At 33.6% G+C, this 23,836-nt stretch overlaps 1 protein-coding gene across 4 annotated transcripts in view; it reads left to right on the top strand.

Moving 5' to 3' along the window:
* The first annotated feature begins 524 nt into the window (after positions 1-524).
* The window catches only part of LOC139952826 (uncharacterized), a 47,421-nt gene continuing 24,109 nt past the window's right edge, over positions 525-23,836 (top strand). For 3 of the 4 annotated variants that reach the window (XM_071952075.1, XM_071952074.1, XM_071952072.1), the window contains exons 1-14: positions 526-946; positions 4,194-4,333; positions 6,088-6,162; positions 12,020-12,139; positions 14,957-15,037; positions 15,219-15,296; positions 17,025-17,144; positions 18,085-18,159; positions 18,581-18,667; positions 19,882-19,998; positions 20,531-20,623; positions 21,982-22,074; positions 22,564-22,683; positions 22,928-23,014. In XM_071952075.1, the coding sequence (XP_071808176.1) occupies positions 904-946; positions 4,194-4,333; positions 6,088-6,162; positions 12,020-12,139; positions 14,957-15,037; positions 15,219-15,296; positions 17,025-17,144; positions 18,085-18,159; positions 18,581-18,667; positions 19,882-19,998; positions 20,531-20,623; positions 21,982-22,074; positions 22,564-22,683; positions 22,928-23,014 (1,329 nt within the window). In that variant the 5' untranslated portion in view covers positions 526-903. Of the gene's footprint in view, positions 947-4,193; positions 4,334-6,087; positions 6,163-12,019; positions 12,140-14,956; positions 15,038-15,218; positions 15,297-17,024; positions 17,145-18,084; positions 18,160-18,580; positions 18,668-19,881; positions 19,999-20,530; positions 20,624-21,981; positions 22,075-22,563; positions 22,684-22,927; positions 23,015-23,836 lie in introns of all 4 variants that reach the window. The other variant, XM_071952073.1, reaches the window with a different exon arrangement.

The following is a 23,836-nucleotide window of genomic DNA, read 5'->3' as shown; positions in this document are numbered from 1 at the left end:
GAGATTTGCCGAAAAACAATAAACAAGTTAAGACCCGTCGTTGCAAATAACCAAGACCATGGTGAGATCTAAATCAGAGAAACAGAGCGCCCGCTAGTATATAGCGTTCGTTCATTACAAGCGTGTACAGTTTTTGCCGTGCATAATCGGAACGTTGGTTGTGTGTGACCGCGCAACACCAATGGTCTTGGAACCAAGACTACCCATCAAACCGAATCGGCTCTTTGTCGTAAACTCCACCAACAGACCTTTTCGCAAATATCTTTGCGCAAGCGTAGACTGTTGAACGAGGTGCATTGTGGGATATATATGGATCAAATTTGGATACCAGCTAGACCACAATGCACCAAATTCCAAGCTTTACGCGCGCGCCCCATAGAGCTATAGCTTTACGCGCGCGCCCCAGTATTTGCGATAAGGTATATAGACGTGAGAGCAGTCTATCCCCCTCACGTGCACTAAAGCAGCCGGCCCTGTGCGAGATAGAGCCGCTTCGCTATCGCCACAGCCCCAGACAGAAAAGACATGGTGCAAGGTCTAAAACTGCTCTCGGCCCACTGCCCACGTGACAACACGGCACGTGATTCTGGCTCACAGCTCCTCTTTGTGATTTCTGCTTACGCTCTGGCCAATTGCAAAACGAAACCCGTGCACGACTAGTGCGGTCTGGGCATTGATTTGTTATTCGTCTATGGTGGTGTAGTTTGTGCGGTTGTCGACGAAGTGTCACTCGGTGTCGTGTACTCATTCCACTAATTTAATATTATAAACACGCACAGTAACATGTGTGTATCTGAACAATTTAACTCAAGTTAGTACAGTAATTAATTTGTTTTGAAACAGACTTTTCAGTAGCGAAAAACTTATTTCATCAACAAACCCACGAGCCGAAATTTAGCAGAAATGAAACTCGTGGTTCTCGTCGCAAGTTTCCTGGTTGTTGCAGGTAAGTAATTTTTTTATTTTTTTATTTATTATTTACTTTAAGTAAAAAATTATTAATTTTTAAATTATTAAAATATCCTGCTTATTGTATACTATAGTATATAGCATGACTTTAGCATAGAGAATTGAAAGGACCCACACCTTACTCTTACTTAGCTACGATGTTGCCCCTCCCCCCCCCCCCCAGCTCAGAAAAAGAGTGGACATGTTTTTTAGGCAAGCTATCTTGAGCATAGATGTCTCAGTCGAAACAGAATCCCTAGAAAAGTATGTAGTAAAAACAATCGGCAACAATCTAGCTAGGCTAGATAGTTGCTGATTGTTTTTACTAAATGAAATACTATTGTAATTATAATTAGATTAGCCTAGCCCTACTATAATAATTTTATTATTATTATAAAACATCAATGCCATGACCGCGTACTGCCTGACTGTTTAGTGTAGTGACAGTGTTTTTTGTACTGACTGACAATGAATGACATAGTTCCTTTCATGATTGACGAATCTAAGGAATGTGACACTCCTACCTGATGTACAATGATGTAGCTAGACATGCTATTGCTAGGTAGACTAGAAGTAAAACTTTTTTTACATGACCTAGCCTAGTCCTAGCCCAGGTTAGACTCCTCAGGGCACTCCACTGCTGCCCTACCCCACCAGGGCTAGATTATGAACATGATAATATGACCATGATTACTAAAACTTAGTATTTGAATGGGGTTCGTTTCGCTATCGTCATATCGTACGATAGCGGAACAAACCATATCAATCATACTTACAGAGTAAACGAGTGGGAAGCACGGGATGAACACTATACAATTGTTGCATGCTGTGACAGGGTCCATGGTGTTTTGTACACCCGAGGGGGGAAATGGCACCCGAGGCAAAGCCGAGGGTGCCATTTTCCCCCGAGGGTGTTGTTGCGGGTAGCCCCGTCGATTGTGGATCCTTGCTTGATTCTATGTCCCCAAGTTGTGGACTAGAATCGTCATCGATCACCATTCCCCGAGGAAACCCCATAAATTGTTTTGCTTTATGAATGTGCTGCTGTATTAAAGCTGTTGCAGCTATTCCGGAGAATAGGCTGATTCTAAGGAGAGGGCAATGTAACGAACTGAAACTGTGCGCCCCGCCGGTGCGTTGGAGTGGCCCCGCCGGATCTTGTAGGACAACGCTCCCACGGCAGCTGGCTTGAACTTTTGGTGAACTGTTCTTTGATTGGACGAACTATCGATGATGTATAACATTGTATAAAATAATTATAAGAGATTATATCCAGGTGCGCGGACCGGATGCGTTGTTTTGGCGCCTTTTCTAGCACTGTATTGTGTATGATTAAGATGTGTAGACAGACCAAATGTTGAGTTCAGTGAGTGAGCATGGAATAAGTTGTCCTTCTCGAAGTATTAAATAAATCAGTGTGTTTCATATTGAACGGAATTTGAGTTTGTTTGTTTTCTGCATTTGTCTGCGTTTGGCTACAGAGCAAACAAGGACCCTGCAGATTTAACAGAACTGTTGGTATAGAGTGTGTATTGTTAAACATGCTTAATACGATATTAAATAAGACAAAATTTTGCTGCTAATGCTACATGTCACAACGAGCTATTGGCGTAATCTCATCTTCAAATCTTCACTGCTCTCTAGGAGCAAAATACAATGATGTGCCATACATGGTAGATCATTTTCATTTGGTTTGTTCTGTCCTTCTAAGACATTTCTGCGTGTAGACCTTCAGGTAAAAGCTGATATTAGTGGTATCCTGTTTCTATTTCAAAACAAAAAGCAAAATTTGTTTTGAGAGACAATGATTTCCACCTAAAAAAGTGTTTAAAAAGTACAGTAAACGTTTGAAAACAGTTGAGCATGTGGTATATACATAAAGTGGGTCGTAGTCAGGTTATTTCATGCAGCAGTAGGGGGCGTGCAGAGGGAGCTACATACCATGATAATCAGGCCACTGTGTCCATAAACTGACTACAGGTGTCAGTAAGTACAGAATGTATGGTGTACACTGTATCTTCTTGGAAGTTCAGTATGAGACACTTACCTACACATACATGTGCAAAGTAGGTTAATTATTACCCATGCTATCATTTAATGTACACAACAACAGCCATAATCCCCTATGACAGAAGGAAGTCCTTGCCCCAACTCAATAACTTTGTGTACTTTCTACAAAAGTTCACCACTACATTTTAAATAAGGGAATAAAAGGGTAGCGATGGGTTCTTACACGGCCGTTTAAAGCCGGCAGGGTCGAATTGTCATGTGATAAAGGCCTGAGCCGAAGGCGAGGGCTTTTAGCGCAAGGCAACGACCCTGCAAGGTTTAAACGGACATTTAAGAACACGTCAACTACTCGTTTATTCCCATTCGTAAATGCCCCTTGTGTTAAAAACGTAAAAAAATACAATTACAGACACTTTGACAGTTGAAAATTTGAGGTTTGAAATATTTTTTTCAAAAACTTTGTGAAGAGTCTGTTGCGCTTGGGTTTGGGTTGTGTGTACGTGCGCGTACTTAGAAATAGATTACGAGCGTGTGCTTAGAAGTAGATTACGCGCTGTTCCTAACAGCTATGAATTGCGTTCTGCGTGACAATTTTGCGCGCCTGACACGCGGAAGCCAGCGGGTTATAAACACTGGTCATTATCAACCATTTAAACACCCCCATGTGACGCACTCTCCACCAATAGGAGTAGAGAAACTGTCTGGGGTATTTATGAATACTCCTTTATGACCTAGTTAATTGTCTTTTCAAAAAATTCTGATTTTTGACAAAGACTTTTAATTTTAAGTTCAGTATCTAGGGTTTCTCAGTAGAGTGTGGGTGTTCCCAATCATGAGAAAATATTGGATGTAAAGCCGTAGATCCCCTCTGCCAGGTCTGCTGTGCAATGTTTATCTTCCACCATGGTTTATCCAGGTGTTTCTGGCAGTGGCTGCTGAATGCCCCGCAGCACCTCGCAAAACATTAGAAGGTGCTACACTGCTACATAAATTGGTCTCATAATTCAAACACTTCAAAACCTGTCTAAAAAGGTCTAAGTCTTTGTTTCAGCGCCTTGAGTACTGTATTGGTGGATATGTGCACTTTGTAAGACTCAAATAGTCTGTTATTGTTGATTACCGCACTATTTACTGATGAATAAGGCATTATTTTGTCATTTTTAAATGGAGAGGGATAGCAGTTGAGGAGCTATTCATTGATGTTAAATATTTGTTATCTGTGGCATGATTTGCAGTGAACGCTGCCAGCTTTGGATCACAGCGATGCACATGGGGTCCAGCCTACTGGTGTGATCACCCAGTTAAAGCCAAAGAATGTGGCACACAGGCAGTGAACTACTGTATCCAGAATGAGTGGTCAAAGATCAAAGTTGATGTAAGTGTAATATTAACAATTCTTCAACATTCATTTTATCAAGTCAGCCATTTTGCCCATTGTCAAATAGAAAGAATCCTTGGGTTATGACTTGTATTTAAGCAAATACACGAATGACAGTCGTCAATGTGTGTGTGTTTCCTTTCTTCATTGATCCAATTGTACAAGCAGGGTCTTTTATGAAATTCAATTCCTTTTAAAGCCATTGGCACCATATGGTATGTGCTCATAGGTTTCTAGTTCTTTCTGTCTATCAACTAAGCTTACTATCAACTGAACTTGCAAAGCTAGTCATATTATTCGTTTGGGGAAAGGAAGACATATTATTCATTTGGAGTGAAAAGAGAGGATTGGAGCTGGCAGACAAATACTTTTTTTTTTGAGGGGAGGGGGTTGGTTTATTATCTTACCGGGAAAAATCATCTGCAACACTGACGACACCCCAGGGCAGTTCCCCCTTCCCTCATGTACCTAGTAAGATAATCATCATGAAAAGCCTAACCCAAGATGGTCTCCCCAGAAAGATTTAAGGTCGTGTAAACAATGTCCGTAGAGCTCTGTTGGATTCGCACTCAATCTGAGCATTTACAATGTACACCAAATCTCAATCCCAGGGCAGGGCAGTATTCCTTTGGCTTAATACAGCATTATACAACTAAGCCCATTAGAGCATCCCCTCCCATGTTTGGCCTATTTTAACAGAAGCACTATAAAGAACATGATAACTTTGAACCACCTCCGTTAGTGGTACATCAATCATGTTCAAACAAATTACAATTCAACCTAATTTCAAAGTTGATACGTGTACATACAATTGTACATTCATAGCTCACATGAGATTTCATATTACTATTTTTCAACAAAACAGATCAAACCTTGAAAGCATACTTTATTCATTTTTCATATACACTACGTTGTCATAATACTCTACACAACAATTGGAACTATCCTGTTGTTGACACTATTTTCTGACTCATAAAAGATACGTGTAGACTACACTTTTTGTAGTCACTGAGTAAGTTGACCCTAGTTAAATTATACAAGTTGGAATATTTTGAAGTGAATACATGTACATGTAGTTGAATAATGCCCAACAAAATGACTAAATACAAGACCTCAGTTTGAACTGCAGGGCTCAAATATGGACATGATGGATGGAAATGACACAATGCAAGACCCCAGGGCTTGTAGCTCAAATTGTTTACTGGAACAAAGATTATCTTACAAGACCAGAAACAAAATGAGAAAAAACTTCCTGGTACATGTACTCTTGCATTCAAGGTTGCATTGGTTTTTATTTGAACAAGCACAACCACCAACGGCTTTAAGGGAAGTTTTATCTCATTTTGCCTTTAATGGCTAGCATATACTTCATTACTTAACAGAATGGAAAGATATTTGTAAGACTCAAAGGCAAAAGTTGAATTTAATCTGCTCCTATTATTACACAGTGAGTGTATTTGTTCTCAATTTAAAAAAACAAGACCATCGGACTTGTCTATAGTCACAGGTTTACTGGGCGAACACTTAAATCACTGGCCTCAGGCCTATAGATGGTCCAGTATAAAATACATGTATATGCTGTGAACTGTTGTGCACCATGTGCATCTGCAAACTATTGACTATGTACCTACCCTTTACATGTATGAGGCCTCTTGTTTCTATCATGCATTACCTGACAAAGAATAATTCATGGAAATGAGGTACATGCACCTAGAATGTAATTTTAATCTTATTCTACTTCTTTTTGACAGGATGAATCTTTGTGTGATGAGTGTATGACATTCATTGGAGAAGTCCATGATGTTCTCAACAGTGGAGATTTACAGGTAGTGCTTCGTGGACAAGTTGTACATACATAACTAAGCAAAATAAAAAAATTCATCCATTGTAGTGCAATTAATGTCTATGGTTGTATACTCTACTTGAGTATGGTCACTACAGAACTATTGAGAGGTTGTAATTGCACCACACTGATCTAACAAAAAACTGAACTGTCATTGCAGAACCTTTCTAGGTTTGCTTTAATTGATGACAACATTGAAGAAATAATGTGACACTCACAGAAGCTCAGCTAATTATAACTTTCAGAGCCATGTAATTAAAGATAGTGCATGTAGTGAGTGTCATCATGGTCACAAGAGGAAGTAACAACCATCAAAATGTTATAATTTATAAAGAGATTATACGGTCAAAGTTTACTTGTATTTGATTGATTTTGCTTCCTTTTTAAACAAAATGTTATGTAGATATTATTCAAATCCATTTCAGTTCACATTGGTGATAAAAAGGAGAATAATAAACACATTGCTTACAATTGTTTAACTCAAAGACAGTCAGGAACTGGTCAAGAAAATATTTAATGAAAATGATGTGACAAAATTGTATGTAAGAAATGACAGCAAAAACACAAGCAACAAACAAACAAAAAAGTTAACAATCCAACTCAAAGAGGATGAACGAAATAATATGATAATGAGACTAAACTGAAGGTGGTAAAATAACAACAATGAGGTGACAAAGTTTTGAAGATAAGGAACAAGGCAGGAATGCATACAAATAAGGAAACTAAAAAAGGCCTTAAACAGAAACATTGGCAGTAGAATTGACTAGAGACCCATTACATGTACCTCTCTACTTACCTGCCACAAAACAGAATGTGATACCTTCCTGTTCAGCTTTGGCAGCATCCGCGGACCATTTCCTCAAACGTTAATAATAAGGGAATCAATGTGTGGTAAAGAGGTTTTCAACTAGTGGTTTAAACCCGCCGAGGCCTGGTTCTTAACACACTTTGATTACCATTCACAAATAGGCCTACCTTTGGTAAAAAAACATCAACACTTTTTGGTCAAAAAGTAAAATAAATGCAAAAATTATAATTGTTCAATGATTTCTTTCAACACAACACCCCCCTCCAGCTATGAAATGGTAAGGCCCTCTGGTAAACAACTCCTTATAAGGAGATTGCTGTGCGCGTCTCGTGTATTGTGTGATGTGGCACAACTGGTCAAGCCGTTGCTCTCGACCAATAGGAATGAAGAAACTCTTATAAGCACAGGTGCAAGCTCGCATGTCACGCCCATGTTTCAACACTTTTTACTGGTGTTATATCATCCGTTCAAACAACCCCTCGTGATGCCCTCTCGACCAATCAGAATGAATAAACTGTCTGAGGTATTTATGAATGATACTTAGATATGATATGCTTAAAATGTGTTCCTGGCTGTGGCTGCTGTATGCGCCGTAGCACCTTGTAAACAACCCTTATAAGGTGCTAAATAATTGGGTCTCAAAATTCATCACTGCAATAACCTATCTATCTGAAAGTTTGTATATACTCGGCGCCTTGAGTACCTTGTTTGGTAGATACGTGCGCTATATTATTATTATTATTATTATTATTATTATTATTATTATTATTATTATTATTATTATTATTATTATTATTATTATTATTATTATTATTATTATTATTATTATTATTATTATTATTATTATTATTATTATTATTATTATTATTATTATTATTATTATTATTATTATTATTATTATTATTATTATTATTATTATTATTATTATTATTATTATTATTATTATTATTATTATTATTATTATTATTATTATTATTATTATTATTATTATTATTATTATTATTATTATTATTATTATTATTATTATTATTATTATTATTATTATTATTATTATTATTATTATTATTATTATTATTATTATTATTATTATTATTATTATTATTATTATTATTATTATTATTATTATTATTATTATTATTATTATTATTATTATTATTATTATTATTATTATTATTATTATTATTATTATTATTATTATTATTATTATTATTATTATTATTATTATTATTATTATTATTATTATTATTATTATTATTATTATTATTATTATTATTATTATTATTATTATTATTATTATTATTATTATTATTATTATTATTATTATTATTATTATTATTATTATTATTATTATTATTATTATTATTATTATTATTATTATTATTATTATTATTATTATTATTATTATTATTATTATTATTATTATTATTATTATTATTATTATTATTATTATTATTATTATTATTATTATTATTATTATTATTATTATTATTATTATTATTATTATTATTATTATTATTATTATTATTATTATTATTATTATTATTATTATTATTATTATTATTATTATTATTATTATTATTATTATTATTATTATTATTATTATTATTATTATTATTATTATTATTATTATTATTATTATTATTATTATTATTATTATTATTATTATTATTATTATTATTATTATTATTATTATTATTATTATTATTATTATTATTATTATTATTATTATTATTATTATTATTATTATTATTATTATTATTATTATTATTATTGTTATTGTTATTGTTATTGTTATTGTTATTGTTATTGTTATTGTTATTGTTATTGTTATTGTTATTGTTATTGTTATTGTTATTGTTATTGTTATTGTTATTGTTATTGTTATTGTTATTGTTATTGTTATTGTTATTGTTATTGTTATTGTTATTGTTATTGTTATTGTTATTGTTATTGTTATTGTTATTGTTATTGTTATTGTTATTGTTATTGTTATTGTTATTGTTATTGTTATTGTTATTGTTATTGTTATTGTTATTGTTATTGTTATTGTTATTGTTATTGTTATTGTTATTGTTATTGTTATTGTTATTGTTATTGTTATTGTTATTGTTATTGTTATTGTTATTGTTATTGTTATTGTTATTGTTATTGTTATTGTTATTGTTATTGTTATTGTTATTGTTATTGTTATTGTTATTGTTATTGTTATTGTTATTGTTATTGTTATTGTTATTGTTATTGTTATTGTTATTGTTATTGTTATTGTTATTGTTATTGTTATTGTTATTGTTATTGTTATTGTTATTGTTATTGTTATTGTTATTGTTATTGTTATTGTTATTGTTATTGTTATTGTTATTGTTATTGTTATTGTTATTGTTATTGTTATTGTTATTGTTATTGTTATTGTTATTGTTATTGTTATTGTTATTGTTATTGTTATTGTTATTGTTATTGTTATTGTTATTGTTATTGTTATTGTTATTGTTATTGTTATTGTTATTGTTATTGTTATTGTTATTGTTATTGTTATTGTTATTGTTATTGTTATTGTTATTGTTATTGTTATTGTTATTGTTATTGTTATTGTTATTGTTATTGTTATTGTTATTGTTATTGTTATTGTTATTGTTATTGTTATTGTTATTGTTATTGTTATTGTTATTGTTATTGTTATTGTTATTGTTATTGTTATTGTTATTGTTATTGTTATTGTTATTGTTATTGTTATTGTTATTGTTATTGTTATTGTTATTGTTATTGTTATTGTTATTGTTATTGTTATTGTTATTGTTATTGTTATTGTTATTGTTATTGTTATTGTTATTGTTATTGTTATTGTTATTGTTATTGTTATTGTTATTGTTATTGTTATTGTTATTGTTATTGTTATTGTTATTGTTATTGTTATTGTTATTGTTATTGTTATTGTTATTGTTATTGTTATTGTTATTGTTATTGTTATTGTTATTGTTATTGTTATTGTTATTGTTATTGTTATTGTTATTGTTATTGTTATTGTTATTGTTATTGTTATTGTTATTGTTATTGTTATTGTTATTGTTATTGTTATTGTTATTGTTATTGTTATTGTTATTGTTATTGTTATTGTTATTGTTATTGTTATTGTTATTGTTATTGTTATTGTTATTGTTATTGTTATTGTTATTGTTATTGTTATTGTTATTGTTATTGTTATTGTTATTGTTATTGTTATTGTTATTGTTATTGTTATTGTTATTGTTATTGTTATTGTTATTGTTATTGTTATTGTTATTGTTATTGTTATTGTTATTGTTATTGTTATTGTTATTGTTATTGTTATTGTTATTGTTATTGTTATTGTTATTGTTATTGTTATTGTTATTGTTATTGTTATTGTTATTGTTATTGTTATTGTTATTGTTATTGTTATTGTTATTGTTATTGTTATTGTTATTGTTATTGTTATTGTTATTGTTATTGTTATTGTTATTGTTATTGTTATTGTTATTGTTATTGTTATTGTTATTGTTATTGTTATTGTTATTGTTATTGTTATTGTTATTGTTATTGTTATTGTTATTGTTATTGTTATTGTTATTGTTATTGTTATTGTTATTGTTATTGTTATTGTTATTGTTATTGTTATTGTTATTGTTATTGTTATTGTTATTGTTATTGTTATTGTTATTGTTATTGTTATTGTTATTGTTATTGTTATTGTTATTGTTATTGTTATTGTTATTGTTATTGTTATTGTTATTGTTATTGTTATTGTTATTGTTATTGTTATTGTTATTGTTATTGTTATTGTTATTGTTATTGTTATTGTTATTGTTATTGTTATTGTTATTGTTATTGTTATTGTTATTGTTATTGTTATTGTTATTGTTATTGTTATTGTTATTGTTATTGTTATTGTTATTGTTATTGTTATTGTTATTGTTATTGTTATTGTTATTGTTATTGTTATTGTTATTGTTATTGTTATTGTTATTGTTATTGTTATTGTTATTGTTATTGTTATTGTTATTGTTATTGTTATTGTTATTGTTATTGTTATTGTTATTGTTATTGTTATTGTTATTGTTATTGTTATTGTTATTGTTATTGTTATTGTTATTGTTATTGTTATTGTTATTGTTATTGTTATTGTTATTGTTATTGTTATTGTTATTGTTATTGTTATTGTTATTGTTATTGTTATTGTTATTGTTATTGTTATTGTTATTGTTATTGTTATTGTTATTGTTATTGTTATTGTTATTGTTATTGTTATTGTTATTGTTATTGTTATTGTTATTGTTATTGTTATTGTTATTGTTATTGTTATTGTTATTGTTATTGTTATTGTTATTGTTATTGTTATTGTTATTGTTATTGTTATTGTTATTGTTATTGTTATTGTTATTGTTATTGTTATTGTTATTGTTATTGTTATTGTTATTGTTATTGTTATTGTTATTGTTATTGTTATTGTTATTGTTATTGTTATTGTTATTGTTATTGTTATTGTTATTGTTATTGTTATTGTTATTGTTATTGTTATTGTTATTGTTATTGTTATTGTTATTGTTATTGTTATTGTTATTGTTATTGTTATTGTTATTGTTATTGTTATTGTTATTGTTATTGTTATTGTTATTGTTATTGTTATTGTTATTGTTATTGTTATTGTTATTGTTATTGTTATTGTTATTGTTATTGTTATTGTTATTGTTATTGTTATTGTTATTGTTATTGTTATTGTTATTGTTATTGTTATTGTTATTGTTATTGTTATTGTTATTGTTATTGTTATTGTTATTGTTATTGTTATTGTTATTGTTATTGTTATTGTTATTGTTATTGTTATTGTTATTGTTATTGTTATTGTTATTGTTATTGTTATTGTTATTGTTATTGTTATTGTTATTGTTATTGTTATTGTTATTGTTATTGTTATTGTTATTGTTATTGTTATTGTTATTGTTATTGTTATTGTTATTGTTATTGTTATTGTTATTGTTATTGTTATTATTATTATTATTATTATCTATTGTCATTGTAGACTGATGTAATAACACTCATCAAGGGCCTGTGCGACAAACTTGGCTCCAAAGCTGAAACCTGCAAGGAATTAGTGGACCTGTTTGGAAAAGAGCTGCTAGAGAAACTTGTTACAGAATTAGTAAGTTGCCTTTGATTACTCACTCAAAGATCTTTAATGTATTTTTGTACAACTTGGTGAAAGAATTTTCACACATTTAACTCTTTTTTTTTTGCATTTATGTTTTGTGAAAAACAATATATTTTGTTTGAGTGATAGGGGAAATTGCTCGGTGTTTTGTGTGTCGATCACATTTTACAATTTTGTTTTAATTATTTTTTTTACCAAAGGCTGATTCCTAAATTCTTTGAGCTGAAATTGAAAGTAAGATTTTTAAAACATCACCTGAGGAGAGAATGTTTTTTTTAAAGACTGGTTGTCCTGTTTCAGTTTCAGCTTGAGTATCGAGTATCGCTCAGGTTAAACCATTTTGTGATTACCAGTTTGATGTCATGTAAACATTTATTCAAACTTTAACATTAGTGAGCTACTTGTAATTGTTATTGTCTGATTGTTTACCTGCACTTAGTGTTTTGTCAATTTTGTTTGCTCTAGTTATTATTTAATAATAATACTTGAAAACATTTATATGTAGCTCATAATGCCGGAGGAGAGCAACAAAAACCACTAAACAATGAAACGTTACACACTAAGCAATGTTTACTTTAAAAGATTCAAACAAATAAGTCTTTAAATGTCCCTTAAAAATCAGAAGGGAGTCAGCTATGCGAATATGAACAGGTATGTCGTTCAACAATTAAGTTACCTGTGAATGCTCATTGCCTGTAGAATGTTGTGGAAAAAGTAGTTTGAGTGAGTAAGGTTTAGCCAACAGAACGAAGAGGACAAACAAGGTTTATTGTATGCAGGAGATCAGAATATAGTCTAGAGATAAGCCATGAACAACTTATACACGACACGCATTGCAATGGGTAGCTATTACATGTAGTTGCAAAATGGGTGTTATGAAAAGTATAGCATTTTTCCCTTTTTGAATAAAGTTTGTTTGAGGTCAATGGTGAACACAGTTGGTACATGTAGGTGTACATGTACATGTGATGTTTCACTTGTAGAATACAATGTTTACTTTGTGGACAAGTGATGCTTGACCCTTGAATCAAGTCTTGTGATATAAACTTGATCAGATCAGAGCTATAAATACTTCATACAAAAATATGTGGTTGGAATTTTGCAATCATGTCAGAGTAGTATCTGATTGTATTGTACATCAGCCCATCAGAATAACATGTGACCAAACAATAGACGCGCAGTAAATAATAGTTCATATAATCATTCATACAATCTGGAAGTACCACAGTATGTGACTCAAATCACTTCAATCAAAACGAAACAACAAGCTCTTTGTTAACTTAAACTCAATGTAGCAGATGAGAGAACATTGGGTTTTACTTATGGTTGAAAGTACCTAATTTCCAAGGTTCGTGGTAATACCATGTGAATATATCTTTTGAGTAGTGTTGGTTCTGAAAAGAACTGATGGTTAACGACTCAATGACACAACATTTACTATCTGCACATTGTGTAAAAACTTTGTCAACCTATATACAGACAAGAAACATTTTTTGATCAAAGCTAGACATATCCAATTTGCCCCCAAACTTTGATTGTTTGCAGGGAGGAACTCAAATACAAGTGCCTAATTGTATTTAAGTGGGCATGTAAAGAATAAGTAGGATATGAAACTTTGCTTGGTGTAGGAAACCTCTGTCAGTCTGAGAGAGCTTTGCAGTGCCGGTAACACCATGTGGATATTTCTTTTGAGTAGTGTTGGTTCTGACAAGAATCAGTGGTTAACGACTCAACGTTTTGATCAGTATGCTCTGATAATCTTCATTGAAATGTTTTGGTCAAATTTGCAACAAATTTGACCTAGCATCTACAAGATTTTCCATTGTAAACCTACAACCAGTTCATCAAATATAAAATTGTGGCAACAATTATATTGATATTCCTTGTGACTGGTCACTGGAACCAACTCCTTGTGACTGGTCACTGGAACCAACTCCTGGGCAAGCCCTGTACATTAAAAAACATTTCATTTTCATTACCTGGCATGCCTGGGTGCCGGTCCCTGGATCCATTGTATGTAAAATGCTGGGTAAACATTGAAAGTATAGCTTCAACAACCTTTATTAACAAGGAAATCTTTTGGAACTACATGAACTTGTTTTACTACCTGTTTCATTTTCTTCTGGTGTTTCTCTAGGATATAAAAACTGTAATCCAAACAAATCAAGATTTGGAAAGCGAAACTATTGATTTATCTTCAGCGGTGTTCATGTTTTTTGTGATACTTTCCAGTGATGAAAGTGCACTTTTATACATATTATGAAGTAATCACCTCTTTCTAGAGGCTTCCTTCTAAGGCTAGGATTTTGAAAAGACTTGCAATGTTGAGCACAGGCCAAACTTCATAGCGGTTCTTAACGGTAATCAAATTTTTGTGCATACTTTGACGAATAAATTTTCTAAGATGTGAGCGTATTCCACAGGTTAGCAAGAAAGTTAAGCAGCCATCTTGCGCGTTCACCATGAATTTGTAGTGTGACGTCATTCATTTCCATGCAGTAAGCATGCCTTTTAGTTTGGTCTTAAAAGCATCACTATAAAATACAGTAAGCATCACTATAAAATGGAAATCACGTAGTAAGTACAAAATCAGCCGTTAAGCAGCACTATGAAATTGGGACTAAGTCTTACAAGTAATCGGCAACAAATACCTTTGAACCTACATTGTATAAAGTAGGCCTATTGGAAGTTATTTCTATTGCTGAAGTATTTTCTGAATTGAAACCCAAATCATTGAAGCTACATCTACATGGTAATACCTATTATTGATAGGTTGTGCTTATTATAATTGCTTATTACATTTGCCAGGTTCCATCCAAAGTCTGTACACTTCTTGATCTGTGCCAGAAAGCTCCTACACCCAAGATAAACAGCCAGCTTCTGTCCAAGGTACCTGTATCTTGACTTTCTTTCAATTAAAATGTTATTGTTTTGTTTTCTATTGTCTCAAGTGAAACCGATAACTGAGCAGTGAAAATAAATTTGAAACAAATTGTGAAACTTAAATTCTAATTGTGAATTAAACATTATTAATACTAATAATACCAACCATTTTGCTTGTTGATTTTAGGTTAAGGCTAATCCATGTACCGATTGCAAGCAGATCTTCACTGATCTGAAAGATCTACTCAACAATGCTACAGTCCAGGTAAAGTCATGACAGTGTAGTTAATGACTGGTGTAGCAATCATAACTCAGAGTCATTGTTGCATAAAGTAAGAGTGAAATATCAAAGACTTTGCTCAGAAGGTCCTTGGGTTCTAACTCCATCCAATCTGATTCTAGTATCTTTGATTAGTAGCTTGGTCTCCAGCCAAACATAATTTCCCCTTCCTCATCTTCTTTTTCTACACACACCTTCTGTTTGTAGTTTACAAAAATCAGAAATTTCTAGCTACATGTATAACTGCTTCTTACTCATGACTTTTAACTCAGAATATTGAACTTGAATAGCATGAAATGTCATCAACATGTTTGTACGGGTTGTTTTAAAACCCCCTCGACCCCCACGAACCCGAACGACCCCCACGACCCACGACCCACGACCCCCTCGACCATCGACTTTTTTGTTTTTCTGTACACCGAAATTGGCACTGTTCACAACCTCAGCCAATCACGCACACAATTTTGTATGCTGACGTCGACTACCATGCCTCGCACATCACAACACAGCGTACGAGACAGACCATACACTTGTAGTATGCACGAAGCAAACTTCGCGTGATTGGCTGCTGAGATTGGGCCTGTGGCAATTGTGATGTGCAGATAAAAAACCACGGCATTTCCACGTGTATCTCTTGGCCGATCCGAGATTATTATCCCAACTGGGAACCTGCGTGTACTGCCCGAATACGATAATGGCCAACTCATTAGGTGATGATCAGGCAGACCCATTTCCAGCCGATCGCTCCCGTCCTGTACTATTCCTCCATGGTACTACTAGTTGCTCTAAGCAGAGCTCAAGGTTGTAGACCCGACCGACCAAATGGCCACACGGACGTGTTTGGGGTCCCCAATTGGTGTGCACGTGACGTGCGGAAGCGGAGAGTAAATACTCCCAATTCTGTGTGGCTGATGCAGATAAATATAACCGCAGTCTCAGACTTGAAATCAAGTCTAGCCGTGGAAAGAAGTTGCGTCGCGGATCACACACTGTAAATTCTAAATCGGGGACTTAATTCTTACTCGGCTGTAAAGCGACATTTTATGAATTCGGAATTGGGACATTCTTCGAACACGGGGCGGACGTCGAGGGGTCGTGGGTCGAGGGGGTCGATGGGGTTTTAAAACAACCCTATTTGTACTTGTTGATGATGATAGCAAGGTTTCATGGTTAGAGTTTACAACTTTAATTAGCTACCATATGCAACTGCAAAGACTGGTTGTGTAGAGAGATTTTGTTGATGACCCCCTGTTATGTACACGTATAGAATAAACTATATAGAGGATGCAATTTTCCATTGCCTTTCGTTAATAAACAAAAATTTCATCCTCCATTTTAAAATAGACTACCAAAACTCCCACACCACCAGAGAAGTCCAATGTTAATGACTAGTGAGACCATAAGCTACCTGTGTGTTGGTTATTTTGTGTTTTCCCTCACCAAAATTGGAGAAAATTGCCTAATTTTAATATTCAATTTTTACTGGTGTTGTGTTGCTATTATTCACGTCAATAAAACTTTTACACTTGTATGTCAACGTCATCAATGCGCTAAGGTTACAGCCATTAAAAATGCCACTGAAGCTTGCTAATAGTGTGGTTTCCCCAACTTTGTTCTCTGACACAGTTTATATACTACTAGATTGGTAGTGTGTATGAATGATTCATCAAATTCAAATAAAAACAAACCCTGTCGATCAATTTTATGTAACAGAAAACCTTGTTAAATGAGGTCATTATGGCGTGTGAGGTACTTGGACTATCTGCAGACACCTGCAAGCAATACATCAACACATATGGACCACTGGTGATTGACGAATTACTGCAGTTTCTGGTATGTAGAAGATGTGTTGTACAGTAGTTGACTTATCGGTCAACACTGGTTGAACTATATTGTTTACTATGTGTGCTGGGACTTCAATCTGTTGTGTGATGTGGGGGACATCAGGAGTCATAGCACTTATGGCGTGGGTTCCCAAGGCCCGTTTAATGGTCCCTGGTGGGGTGGGGGTCAAGGGGCAAAGCCATTGGCTTGGCTTCTGAGGGGCATGTTTAGCAATATGATCATCTACACCACTAGTCCAGTTACAGTGTGAGCTAAGTACCTTAGTCTGGGAGCAATGCACTTGAAGTCCTTCTATATGTAGTTCTGTAAGTGTGCGATACATGGCTACATGTATGACTGAAGATACATGGCTATGACTGAAGGAACCTAAAAATTGAAACTGACTGAGGTGGCCAGGCCGCTTTGTGCTGGCAAGGCCCATCATCTTGCGCGGGATGTCATGCAGCCTGTCCTCTGTTTTGATTTTCTACTCTTAATTGTAACATAAATATAGATTTTAATGCTGGGGCTACCGCTGAAGTTAAATAACAACAGCATGCTGACAAAAATAACCCTTTCGGCACTTTAACCTTTACAGACAGCGCGTCGCTGTTAGGAAGCATACAGTGGCCTGTTCAAGTCATCTTGCTCACAATTTAAGGAGCTACAAGAGTTAAGAATTATTGGTTCAAAGATAGCCTTTTTAAAAGTACTCTGTAGAAGTTGTTCAAAAAAACTGGGGGTGGGGGGACACACACACACATAATTTATACAAAAGGGACACTGTACACATGGTATTCAAGATATTACAAGCAGTGACGGACCATGATGAGAAAATGAGGGCGTACATCTAATGTAAGGAATACAACATGGCTAATGACTGCGAATGAAAGGAGTTATACATGGCTAAATATGACTATGGTTAATTTAATGCTTTGTTTTACTACAGGACGGTGATCAGATCTGCCAGGCCGCAGGTCTTTGTAAAGCCAATAACAAAGTGGGACATGTTTTGTTAAAGAAGGTAGGTTTTGATTCCCAATTATTTTTGCTGCTTTCTCTTTTCCTTTATCTTTGTCTAATTATACACTCTTTCATGTACCTGTAAACGTTTTTGAAGTGTTGTTGCTAACCATTGAATTCTGCGCTTGTGATCACCGTTCTCCTTTTAAGTGCAAGCGCCCGTATTTCTGCGCTAGCTGTGTGAGTGTAGAATGCCTAGTTACTTGAAGTACACAAGCGTAGAAGCCAAAATTTCCCGCTAACCCGTGAAATACTCTGCTTCCAAAAGCGCGGATTCTTTGCTTACGGTAAGCAGACCCTGAAATTGGGCCCTGCACTCTATAAATAATTTGAAGTAATGATACTGTATCTTTGCCGAACTACTACATGTACTGGCAAAGAACTTATTTCATGGAGAATAACTTGATTTTTTTTTTTGGCAGGTTATCAGAGTTAATGCAGACCCTTGTGCTGACTGCAAACAGATATTCAGTGATCTGGATGATATTCTAGCCAACAAGTCTGTTCAGGTATGCAACCCACATGTACAACATGGAACCATAGAGAGGGTTAATGTCAATCTTTTTGTTGGCAGTCAATTTCTGAAGCCAAGGTGCAGGTTATTTTTATACAAACATGGTTTGAAGGTGGACAGTTTGTATTAGGTGCCCACAGTGGGAACTAATTTGTTACCTTTTAATACCTTGTGAAGATAAAATTGATCACCTATTTGAAGTACAATGTAAACCATGTTACATTTGTTTTCCTTTACCTCATACTTCTCTTACTCTTATTCATTGAGTTCAGGCAAACATGTATTTACTTATCTTGCATGACTTGTGCCATGGTGTGTATGGTACAGCGATATTTGCTTTTGTAAACCCACACGGTGGTTGCTCGATTGCTTTGTAGAGCACAGGCATGGTAGACTGTTAACTGGTTACACAGTAAACAGGGTGTCGTGGCCGAGCAAATAAGAGCACTGAACTCAAGCTCTGGTGCTTCTGTTCAGCAGAGTGTGGGTTCGGATCCTGGACGGACTCTTGTGTCCCTGAGCAAGACACTTAACTATAATTGCTTCTCTCCACCCAGGGGTAAATGGGTACCTATGAGGGCAGAGATGGTTCTTGTGATTGATTAACTTAGTGCGCTACATATTTGGTAGCACAGGCTGTATACTCCCCAGGGAGCTGAGATGGTTTAAGGAGTGATTTAAGGCCCAGTGACCAGGGGTAATAATGTGAAGCGCTTTGGAATGCTCTCCGGGTGTGAAAAGCGCTATATAAAAACGGGTTATTACATGCGATAGTCTACTATGCATGCGTAAGTGTATTTACCCTGTGCATGACTGTTAACCCTGCGATAAGTCTACAACTTAAGTGGCACATGATGGTGAATGTACCAGTGAGAGTTCAGCTCTGGATCATGAATATGTATGAGGTGTAGTAATTATATACACACTAGGTCTGCACCATGACCAAGGTGCTTATTTATTGTTTGGTTTTAGTAATTTAAGTTGATGCATTAGTTGCGCTACATATAAAAAAAAATATATATTATAAAAAGTGAGATATCAACTGGAAACTGATATTAAGTTTCAAACAAATATATAACATACTTTAAAGTTTGTTGTTTTGCCTATATATTTTTACATGTAAATGTCCAATAAAATAAACAAATTCAGTCTTTAGTGGTGAAATTGGACAAGCAGAGAATTAACATGTCACTTTGATTTTGTTTTCAGCAAATAATCCTGAAGCAGTTGATTCAAGTCTGCACTGAACTTGGACTTTCTGACACTATCTGTCAAGAAGTTGCATTATTTGAACCAGAAGTATTGAATTACATCATTCAACTCTTGGTAAGTACATGTTCCTCAGTATCCAGTCTAACTCACTTTAATGCAACCAATGTACTCGAGACCAACACATCTCACGTCTTTATCAAGTTTTAAAATATTGAATTTACACATAGGAATCAAACTGCCTCTAGCTACCGGGCAATCTCAGTGTTCTAGATGGTAAGCCACTACTTTAGAATTGCAAAGGTTGTGGGTTTGATTCCCACCTGAGTATTATGTTCACAGAACCATGGGGGAAAGTATCAAATATACAGTGCTAACACACAGGTAAGGGTTAAACCAAAATTAAAGTTATACAGTGCAAGTAAACGTTCCACGTTGGGAACAGAATTGATGTGATGGTTGTGTACACAGATGTAATCCATCAGAAATAAAAGGATGTCCTCGCGTCACCCTGCTGATGAAGACCGAAGTGTCGGTCAAAAATTCCAGGTATGAAATTAGTTTCAGTGTTGTGATCAAGAGGTAAACCAAATTTTATTAACTTTCACACATGAACTTATCACGCTAATGTCCTTTTAATGTTATTTAGAAGCCAGATACGATGTGTGGTTTCTTGGGGCAATGCAGCAGTGATGTCACAATCAAGCTATCTAAACTTGCTCAGCAAGCAAACATTAACAAGGTAAGTTCTTCACGATAACTCTTTAATGACATTTCTATTTTTTTTTTCATGAATCTCTGTATTTTAAACTCAATTCAGCTTGTAGATGCGATGTTTGATTGTGTTTTAATAAACAAATAATAATAATAATGCTACTCACTCCCAACAAACATCCGGAACGCTTCTCTGTAGAACAGTATAAAGGACTTTTAAAAAAACATCTGTTTAATCGTTCCATCTAATGTGTTTTTGATTCTGTCACTTGTTGTATTTTTGCTTTATACTAGACTTTTTTTTCTCTTCTGGGTTTTTGGTGGCATTATCCCTAGCGCTTTGCATCCTTTGGAAAAGACGCTTTATAAATTTGGTTATTTGTTGTCGTCGTCGTCGTCGTCGTCGTCGTCGTCGTCGTCGTCGTCGTCGTCGTCGTCGTCGTCGTCGTCGGTCAATTTCGCAAAATGAGCAGCCAATTTACCCACCAAGCTATTCTATTTCGCGCAAAATCGAATGCTACTCAAAAGGGTCATTCGATTTCGTTTTGGGATTAGTCAAATGTAATGTTGCATAATTCGCATTAACAAAATAATCATTCAAATTAACAATTCATCAAAGCAGCATTCAAATTTGCAGACGCTTCTTGAGGCGTGTGTGTCACGAAAAAGAATGACGCTACGCTAAATTGAACAGAGTGCTAAAGGAATTTGACTCGACCCAAAACGAAATTGAATGGCCGAATTCTGAATTTGAAACGCAGTAACAACTGGAGAGGCAAAACAGCTTTAATTCCAATGCATGCAAATGAAATTGACTGCTCATTTGCCGAATTTGACCGAGAAAACCTATATTATTATTGTTATTATTATTATACCTTTTCCCAACTAACAAAAGATATATATAAACACAAGATGTTGAATGTATAAAAACTCCTTGTTAAAGTATGTCTTTATTTCCACTCAATCATTCGGAAAAATAGACTTTAACTGCAGATTTGTGGGGTGGGAATTGCCTGTATATCATTATTTCAGGTTGCCTTTATGGTTTCTTTCCCTGCCTTTCACCTGATTGACCCTGCCTGGTTGGAATCCCACCTCAGACCGGAGCCTTGCAAGTCGATTACATGTTGGTTTTCACACCTGATTGTGTGTATTGTCCTCTGACAACGTAAACTGAACAATCCTTATTCTCTATTTATCCTATTGTTGGCACACCCACCTTTGGATGTGTAATGAACATAATAATATAAATCAGACAAATTATTGTGATTTAAAAACATCCTAGTAATCAACTCATGTTGCGTTGAATGCCATTAGCATAATTCACTATTGTGTTATCCATGTCAGTCAGCTCCATAAACACGTTTGTATTTATGTTTGTCTTAGTTGCAGATGTCTACAGCCAACGGAAATATCTGCACTGACTGTGAACAGATTATAGATGATTTAAAGGACTTGATCAGCAACAAAACAATTGATGTATGTCAACTTATTTACATTGTCTAAACAGAAATTCTCATTAAATTTATGTTCTTTTCTTTTTCTTCAATTAAATTAGATTGATTATGGTAGGTTCATAAAAGGTTATCAGCAAAAATGTATTCATTATTCAAATGGTATGCATCAAAGGTGAACTTTTTGTGATCAGTTCAAACTTTTCTAAGCAGCGCAAGATGTCAATAAAAAGAAAAACTAAATTATGTTAGTAAAATGAAATTTGATGATTTCTTATATCAAGGGAGGTGCGTTTATAAATAATTGATAAAATCGTCATGAGTGGCATTGAAAACCATATGATTGATTCTAGATTGATGCTGGGTTGAATGTAATTGAATTGAAGGGTTAATCAGTCAAGACAGAACTTGGTTGTTGATTTTATATCAGATTGATTCCTTTATGGAATATTTGAAACTACATGTAGCTCTGTTCAAAATGAATTAAAGTTGATATCTTGTGGTTCTTGCCCAGACAATATTGGAGAACAGCCTTGTTAGTCTTTGTGAGTCTATTGGTGTATCAGCAGATATGTGTTCTCAGTACATCGATGAGTATGGACCCTTAGTACTGGATTTCATTCTCTCTCAACTGGTAAGATCACTTCATATTAACATTACCTTCAGAAAATGGAATTATGGCATAAGACCTTCCTAAATAATTGTCACAAAAATAACATATCTTTCATAAGTATTCTTTTTAGATTTCCAACTCTACTTCTAAATATTTATTACACAAAATGAGAATTAAACCTAGCACGCTTCATTTGAAATAACTTGATAATATGTGTCGTGTGTACATGTATGTTTTATGTAAGGTATTTGTTTTATTGTAACAGGATTCACCAACAATCTGCAAAGAATTGCAGCTGTGCTCCGGTGGCAGGTTGAGTAAATTGCGCTTTGTCGTTTCTACTTTGAAAAAGGTACGTCCCTTACTTTTCTCTCGGAATGAGTTAAATTCTGGAAAGAAAATGACCCGACTGCTGTTTGGGATTTAGTGACACACAACAGAATAAAAGGGAAATACCTGACTGCTGTAAATCAAGTTGTACTATTGGTGATGACATTAAGGAAAACTAACTTCACTTATCAAGACTGAGGAAAGCTTAGACTGGTCCCCTCTCTTTATCTGCAAGGATAAAGACAGGTGTTGGTTTTACAGAACCAGTGATTTCATTGGATGTAATGATTTTCTTGGAGAATCAAGCAGTGATATAAGCTTTTTATAGATGTGCTTTGGTTGGTCCGAGGTGATGCATTGCAACTGACAAACATCACCTTGAATCGATCAAAACCCAGATTTAGAAAGCTTACTTTCAATTACCTGCATGCAGTGTGCACTGTTTATTATGTACAGTTCAGGCACTTGCATGTAATGTTCTAAATGTTCGGAGGATTGACCAGGGCTTAACTGGAAAGTCTTTAAACACAAAAACCTAGACATTTGATATTTGTAAAAAGCACTTGGTATTCAGCTTTGTTACCTGTGATAATTATAGTTATTTACAGGCTTATGTTAAAGGCAGTGGACACTATTGGTAATTACTCAAAATAATTATTAGTACAAAACCTTACTTGGTAACGAGTAATGGGGAGAGATTGATGGTATAAAACATTGTGAGAAACGGTTCCCTCTGAAGTTGCGTAGTTTTCGAGAAAGAAGTAATTTTCCACGAATTTGATTTCGAGACCTCAAGTTTAGAACTTGAGGTCTCGAAATCAACCATCTAAGTGCACACAACTTC

This window comes from Asterias amurensis, chromosome 21, assembly GCF_032118995.1.
Source record: "Asterias amurensis chromosome 21, ASM3211899v1".
In the NCBI taxonomy this organism is placed as follows: domain Eukaryota; kingdom Metazoa; phylum Echinodermata; class Asteroidea; order Forcipulatida; family Asteriidae; genus Asterias; species Asterias amurensis.
The sequence above is the reverse complement of the archived record's forward strand: the minus strand, read 5'-3'. Positions and strand labels throughout refer to the sequence as shown.